The sequence below is a fragment of the Fukomys damarensis genome, unplaced genomic scaffold, assembly GCF_012274545.1.
Source record: "Fukomys damarensis isolate Sample0158 unplaced genomic scaffold, DMR_v1.0_HiC HiC_scaffold_12, whole genome shotgun sequence".
Taxonomy (NCBI): domain Eukaryota; kingdom Metazoa; phylum Chordata; class Mammalia; order Rodentia; family Bathyergidae; genus Fukomys; species Fukomys damarensis.
The window spans coordinates 3,516,408-3,524,420 of record NW_022900924.1 but is presented as its reverse complement, the minus strand read 5'-3'; the positions used below and the strand labels follow the sequence as shown (position 1 = coordinate 3,524,420).

General features: G+C 45.1%; 1 protein-coding gene and 1 long non-coding RNA gene across 2 annotated transcripts in view; both read right to left on the bottom strand.

Annotated features, from left to right (window-relative positions):
* Positions 1–1,268: 1,268 nt before the first annotated feature.
* LOC117285691 lies at positions 1,269–5,340 on the bottom strand. Its single transcript, XR_004516752.1, has 4 exons — positions 4,636–5,340; positions 3,277–3,555; positions 2,229–2,332; positions 1,269–1,336 (listed from the first exon to the last, which is right to left on the bottom strand). It is a non-coding gene; the product is annotated as an uncharacterized LOC117285691 (long non-coding RNA).
* A 503-nt stretch (positions 5,341–5,843) lies between these two features.
* The window catches only part of Nipsnap1 (nipsnap homolog 1), a 20,114-nt gene continuing 17,944 nt past the window's right edge, over positions 5,844–8,013 (bottom strand). The window contains 1 exon segment of the mRNA XM_019204453.1: positions 5,844–6,577. Within this exon segment, the coding sequence (XP_019059998.1) occupies positions 6,513–6,577 (65 nt within the window). The 3' untranslated portion in view covers positions 5,844–6,512.

The window sequence follows — 8,013 nt, the reverse complement described above, 5'->3', positions numbered from 1 at the left end:
AAAGACTGAGAACAGGGCCAGGGATTTAGCTCACTGGCACCACACCTGCCTTGTAAGCACAAGGTCCTGAGTTCAATTCCTGATACTGGAAAAAAAAAAAAAGATTCAGAACATAGGAAAGGCAAAAAGAAAATTAAAAATTGCCTGTACTTCCACAACTCTATTGTGGATATTATGGATGAATATGCATTTTACTTTTAAGCAACATGGGATTATATTATCTATACTGTTCTGCACAACTTCTCATTCAAATACAGATCTCTATCAAAATGGCTGTATGACAGCCCATGACAGAGATAAGACAGAACTTACTTAACCAAATTCCTACTGATGGGTGTTTAGATGGTTAACTCTAGCTTTAGTAGAAATTTAAAAATCTTAATTGGTCTCCTGCCCTTTGTAGTAAACAAAACACAGGATTTAAGCATGCCATAATCAATGCTCAGAAAAGGTAAGGCTCTTCATTAATTTTAATTTCCTCAATATATGGAAAAAATTTTTTTCTTTTCCTTTACATAACATTTTTCTTTTCTTTTTTTCTTTCTTTTTTTTTTGTGGTACCAGGAATTGAACTAGGGACCTTGTGTTTACAAGGCAGGTACAGTGCCATTGAGCTAAATCTCCGGCCTTGACATAATATTTCTTATGTATCAAAATAATAATGAACTGGGGATTTAGCTCAGTAGCGCTATACCTGCCTGACAAGCACAAAGTCTTGAGTTCAATCCCTGGTACCAAAAACAAAAAAAACAAAAAAAAACGATATGAATAATGAGTTCTGGGTTGCAAAGGAAGTTTTCTGTTTTTTTTTTTAATTAATTTTATTGGTACATTTAAGGTATACAATATAAAAACATTTTATCATTGGAAATTTGTATCTTTACATAATATATCTTGGTTCTTATTTTTTCTCCATTCCCCTGCCTCCCTTGCAAAGGAAGTATTTTTATATTTTGCATTTGTTTTTAAGTCTTTCTTTGTTCACAAGTTAAAAATACAAGTGCTTGGGATGGGGATTTAGCTCAGTGGCATCTTCCTGCCTCATAAGTGTAAGGTCCTCAGTTTGATACCTGGTACCAAAAAAACAAGTGCTAAGAGTGTGTTTTGTTTTTGATGCTGGGCACTGAAGTCAGGGCCTCTCACATGCCAAACCTGCACTCTACCACTACCAGCATCCCTAGCCCATTTAATTCAAATTGAAGCTAGTATGTTTCCCTATTCTCCCTTTAAGAAACCAAGCAAGCAGAGCATGATAATGCATACCAATAATCCCAGCTACTCACGAAGCTGAGGCAGGAGGATCACAAGTTGGAGAGCAGACTGGGTAGCTTAGATCCTGCTTCAAAATAAAAAATAAAGGGCTAGAGATGTGGTTCAGCAGTGGAGTGCTTGCCTAGCATGCACAATGCCCTAGATTCAAATAAATATTCTCATGTTCTCATACTGAAAGAAATATTTCTCATATTCAGGACCTCAGAAATAAGTATAAATATGCTGGGCAGAATGGCACACACCTATAATCCCAGCACTTGGGAGGCTGAGGTAGGATCACTATGAGTTCAAGGCCAGACTAGGTTACACAGTGAGTTCAAGGCCAGTGTGAACTACACAGCGATACCCTGTCTAACCCGCCCCACCAAAAGTATGAACAGGTAAATAAGTAGGTAGGCTGGGATGCAGCATCCCTGGGGTTCAATCCCCAAAACCAGAAAGCAAAAAAACAACAATAAAAATACAACTAGCCAATCAATCAAAACAGCTAAGTCGTGAATTAGCTTGACATACTCAAGGTCTGAGAAACAGACAAAAGAGAACTTGCTGACCGTAAGACCTCTCTGGCCAAAGCACAGGTAACGAGGACACATTATCTGGTACCCTCTCAGCAACAGTTCCCAGGATGCAAAATCTCTGAAACATCGGTGCTATGCTGTAGATACAACCTCTGCCTTGTGCCTATTGGGAAAAATGGAGACAGAGCACACCGAAAACATTCTCTATGCAGGTCCTAATCGTGTATAATGAATGGTTGTTGGTTCTTGGGATACTGCAGTTAAACCTCATGGAGACACTTAGGTTGTACGGAATCACAGAAATTCTAGTTTGCTGGTCAAATGGAGGCCACAGCAGGTTCTCTGTTAGATGCAACTCTGAGCTGCTGCAAACCCATCGGCAGGTGCCTGATTGTGAGCTGCAATCTCTCAGCAGCATGGCAGTCGTGGCTGACTCACCTGCTCAGTGTCAGATCGATTCCGCTTTCCTTCAACTGGAGCCCGTTCACCTCGGATCACTTTGGGCTTCCGTTTCTAGCTTGATTCTGATGACATGGTTGTTCCTTGAGGTAGGGAAGAGACAACAGAAAGCTTTTAAGAGGAGAAAGTTTTTGAGGTTTTCTAAGGTCAGCATTAGGTATTTCTCTCTTTTTTAAATCTGAACACTAAAATCTAACTAGAAGTTCTGGCTTCTTACAGATGTAATAACTGAAGCCTCTGTAAAATCGAGAATCATCCTTTATTCTGTCCAAAATGAATTTCTCTGCGCCACCTTTTTTCTCTCCAATGCTGAGGAATGAACCCAGGGCCTTGCAAATGCTTGGCAAGTGCTCTACCCCTAAGCTACATCACCAGCCCTTTACCTCTATTTTTTTTGGTTTTTTGAGACAGGGTCTCACTATGTAGTTGAGTCTGACCTGTAACTCTCTATATAGTCCAGGCTGGTCTTGAACTTCCAGCGATCCTGCTGCCTCAGCCACGCGAGTGCTGGGATTACAGGCATGCGCCATGCCCAGCATTTTACCTCTTTTTTAAAACAGGTTTCACCAACCACCCACTGAACTTGGAATATCCCTTCCCATCCCAACTCACATTCTGCTCACACGCTCTACAGAATCATCCTACATTCTGGTATTTACCTAGCAACCCCAGGTGCCATGTTCTCTCAACTCAAGACTCTAGGCCAGGCCTCCACATTCCTCTCCTGGACTACAACTAACAGTCGTACAGAGCAATGCTAAATTCTCTTTTATAGAAAGATACCCAACTAATTAATGCCTTTCCTGTTTTGTAATTTTTACTGGCTCTTTACAATGCACCGAAAGAAGTCCAAATTCCCTGGTCAGGGCCGGGGATTTAGCTCAGCGGTTCGGTGGCCTGCCTTGCAAGCGCAAGGACCGGAGTTCAATCCCGTGTACCAAAAAACAAATTCCCTGGTCAACTCCCTTGCCACCTCTCATGGTTATCACCACAAAAACCCTGAAGTGGGCAGCACTGCGTCCCTTACCTGATTGACCTGTCGCCAACACTAATGGATAGAGCCAGCAGTAGGTTGTGGTGGAGTCAGAGAGTGCCTGGAGTTGGAATCTCCACTCTACTGTTTTATGACTCTTGAGTTCTGGGACAAGTTCACGTCACTTTTCTCTGCATATACTTCCTCACAAATCAAGTGAGTCCCTACTTCAGGGGTTGTCGGGGGCATTAACACAGGTGACACTCCACTGGGGAAGGTGAACTGGGATGGAGCTTTGGATGGTGCATGGTGATCTCACACAATGCTGGACACCTAAGGAAAAAGTCAATCTCTTTTCAATTCTTTTTTTGTTTTGCTTTCTTAAGACAGGGTCTCACTATGTAGTTGAGACTGACCTGGAACTCACTATGTAGCTCAGGCTAGTCTCAAACTCACAGAGATCCTCCTGTCTCAGCCTCCCAAGTGCCAGGACTGCTGGGATTATAGGCGTGCGCCACCACCTCCCGGCTTTAATTCTTTTTTGAAACTTGCAATCACTTCAATAACACCTCAGTTCCCTAGCTCACCTTTAACATCTAAGAATGGCAAGATTCCTTTATAATAAAAGGATTTTGCTTCAGAGATTTCAACAATGAAACCTGGCCTAAATTTGTTAACAATGATCAGTATATCAAGTATCCTGAAATTTTCTCTCAAAGAAAATTTTTCTCTCAAAGAAAATTTAAGTTTAAATAGTGACTGGGCTGAGAGTATAGCTCAGTGGCAGAGCGTGAGTCCTGAATTCAATCTCCAGTACCCTCCTCCAAAATATAGTGACTGGATAAAAAAAACATTATTAGGGTTCCTGAGAAGTTTGGGAAGTTAGTAGTAAACTGATTAAGCAAAATCCACAAAGGTGGGACTTGAAAGCCTTAAGTGCTGGAAATCCCGACTTTGGCAACATAGTGTGACTGGCACACAAAAAATGTACAGCAAACCTAAACAGTGCTGGTTGTGGTGGCACACGCCAGTAATTCCTGCTACTAGGGAGGCTGAGTTCGCCAAGTTCCAAGCTAGCCTAGGCAATTTAGCAAAACCCTGTCTCAAAATAAAAACAAAAAAGGGCTGCGGATACAGCTCAGTGATAAAGCGCTCCTAGGTCCAATCCTCAATACCACACACACACACACACACACACACACTCACAAAACCGGTTACCACCACTGTCATCATCATCAGAAGGATACACAGTACAAGATACTGTAACGAATACTTTGCAGATGAGAAAACACCGCTACGCCCCCGAACAGGTACCCTGAAAATGGAAGGCAGAACCTTTCCTTCCGCCTGTCCAGGAGTTCCAAGCCCAGTCCATCGCCCCCCTCCCCCCCACCGCCCTAATTCCCTTCTCACCTCACTTCAACTCTCAGCGAACTAAACCAACCCAGCGAACTACTCCCGGCAGCGGGGCAACCGCTATCCACGTACCACAGAGAAACAGAAGGAAAGAGCGGCCGACCGGAAGTGAGGCTGGAGGGCCGGAGTGAGGCGGGGCGCGCTTTATCCCGCGAGAAGCGCAGGGCAATGTGGGAAACAAGGAAGGGGAGGTTTCCAACTGGGCTGCGTAGATATGGCTGACCTGAAAATCGGGAAACGACCTTTCAGGACATGGATTCACTCTTTTCCTAGCGAGTAAAGCTGAGCCCAGCAGTTGGTGGGCACTTTGATGATTTGTTGAGTAAATGAGTTTGTGGTATGCTTAAGATTGTAGCTATTGTATTGTAGATTGAATTTAGCCCTTTCACATTGAGCTGCGTCCAAAGGCCTTTTTATGTTGAGACAAGTTCTAAATTGTCAACTTGCCCAAGCTGCGTTGAACTTGCGGTCCTTCTGCCTCAGCCTCCCACACTGTTGGGACTCTAGGCATGCGCTACCATGCTCAGATTTGAACACAGTACTGTAATTGAAAGCTTCAGGGTTTCTTACCCCTGGCATGAATTGTAAGACAGGGCCAAGGATTTTTGGTGTAAAATCCCACTTATCTGGAGCTAGAAATACTCCTATCCTGAATCCTGTTATGAAGATAGGGCTTTTGGCTCTGGAGTGACAATGAAAATTCCCTCCCTGAGAGTAGCCCTGGAGCACAGTACCCTCCAAGGGGGCTGATCAACCAGGTGGAACTGGGAAGCTGGTCAGCTCTGCTCTTCCCTCTGTTGGGTACCTGCTGAAGCTCCCTGCAGATAAGAAATGAGGCTGCAACTTATAGTAAATATTTAATTGGTTCCATTAGCAACTCCAGCACGTTTTCCTGGTAGAGAGGCAAAATCAGGCTACCCTGGGGTTCGTGAGGTATTGGAATGGGTTCACAGAGGAGGTCCCAAGTCAATGATCCTGTTCCACAGATCTCACAGCTCTGGAAAATGAGGGTGCAGTTGACAGAATGTGGTGGAGAAGAAATGCGGAATGATGGAACTGCGCTGGCCTGCAGTGAGAAGGGAGCTGGCAGGAGAAAGGCCAGACCTACATATTCCAGTCTCAACTTCATTATGTAAAGGGAAATCAGCCTCTCTTCGTTTGTCTACTTTGTGGACTGCCCAAGGGGTCTTCTGTCACATCTGTTCTATCTGCCAATTCTGTATTCCCAATTCTGCAATTCAAACCCAAGTGCTAGCTTCTGGGTTTCTGTTCCAGGTCTGTCTCCTGCCCCCAAATCCTCCCTGTTCCAATCTCTTTCTCTAGCTTCACTGGGTAGAACCCTGGATCTCTTGACAGCTAAGGGTTGGTGGCAGTTCCAAGCTTTTTCTCAGCAGGACGAATTTGGCTCAGACTTACTTGTCTAGCAAGTGGGTGACCCAGTGGAGACCAGGGAGTTCTTGAGGGCCATGCCTGGTCTGACTTCCTCCTCTCCCACCCCACCTCTAACCACTGGTTGGTTATTCTACCTTCTGTGCAACTAAGCTAAATCAAGGATTTCCATGGTGATAATCTGGGGACAGGAGGCCTTAAAATGAGTAATCTTAGGGAGGTAATGTGACAAGACCTAGAAGGTTGCTATTCTTCACTCGGAACTTAGAAACGACTTCCAGCAAAGAGAAGGACATGGGCGGGGAGGGTAGGAAGTTCTGGACAGAACTGTAACTCCTCAGAACCTTGTCATCTTTGAGCTGAGCTCTCTCTACCTGTCAGAGTCCTCCCAGAGCCCAGAGAAAACCAAGACAGCAGGACCAGAAGTTCCTCTGCCCCAGGCTGCCCTGAGAGAGAAGGGGAAAGAGGTGGAGGTAACAGCAGCATCACTGAAGAGGTGAAATCTTCAAGGGGATCATGATCCGAGACTCCATGTGCCGCACCAAGGGGACTGTGGAGAGACGGACAGATGTCACACAAGGGGCTGAGGAACGTGCACGCATGCGCGTGCACACACACACACACACACACACACACACAGAGGCTTCTACAGAGAGGCATCAGGTGCTAAGACGAGCCTCATGCCCTCCTAAAAGGGCACATGGATAGTACTAGGTTGTCCCAATTACAGAATAAAACAGGACTTCGGTGGTGATGCCATGAACATTCTTTAAAACATACATCTTTTCCTGTATATGTGGAAAAAAAAATAACTGGATGGCTGGGGATGTAGCTCAGTGCAAAAGTGCTTGCCTAGCACGTTTGGCCCTGGGTTCCATACCCAGCACTATAAAATACAAAACAAAATAATGGCAGAGTAAACAATTATTTCTCAGATACCACTAAGGACAAGTATGGTGATATAAAGAAAATAACTGTAAGATTGTGGATATAGCTCAGTAGCTTGGGCAAGGTCCTGGGTGTTCAACCCTTAGCACCGGGTGGGCAGACGAGAGACAGAGACAAAAAAAAAAGAAAAGAAAGAAGGAAGTAAGAATCATCATATAGTCATAGTACCATTGTATCCTAGCACTGAGGAAAAGGTTATATGGGAGTCCTCAAGTGACGAGCTTTGAAAAACTGCCTCACTTTCCATTTGGGGAGGTTGCAACCCAGAGAGGGTCAGCTAGCTCAAGGTCACCCAGAAAGTTAAGACTCTTACTGCTCAGAGCTCTTCACACTTTAACGTGCATACAGATCACCCACAGTTCCTGTTGAAGTGCAGATTCTGATTTAACAGCTTTCTAGGGGAGCTGATGGGTGTTTTTAAGGCGCGCCCAGGGTATGTGCCACTGTCCGTCGGGAGCACACTGAAGAGCAAGGCTTGCACCACCTCCTTCAGTACACACATTCGTCCTTACACCAGCTGGAAGTGTGACGGAGGGAGGGAAAGCTCCTCAAGGGCAAGGACAGGCTTCCATTTATAGATGTGCACCTGCCCACTCACCCACCAGTCCCCCCACACGTAACACGTCAACACCTACTGACTCCAGCTTCTAGCAAAGTGGCAAAAAACCTGCTCAAAAGATTGCTGCGTGCTTCTTGCCACAGTGAGGCCAAAGCACTCGTCATACATTAGTTCGTAAGTTCTCCCAGCCACCTAGTGAGGGAGGCAGGACCAAGATCACCAGTTTATCAAGGAAAAAGCAGCCTCAGCACAGTGCAAAACCATTCCCAAGGTGGTGGTAGGCATCCAGCTACTCTGCAGCTCCCAGGCAGGGGTCACCTGGCTATATTATGGTCCCCTAGAGCACTCAGAACTGTCTCTATCATGTGGAGTATGCTATCAGAATAGAAAACCAGGGCCGGGGAATTTAGCTCAGTGGTGCCACCACCTTGCAAGCACAAGGTCCCCAGTTCAAATCCCTGTACCAAAAAAAAAAAAAA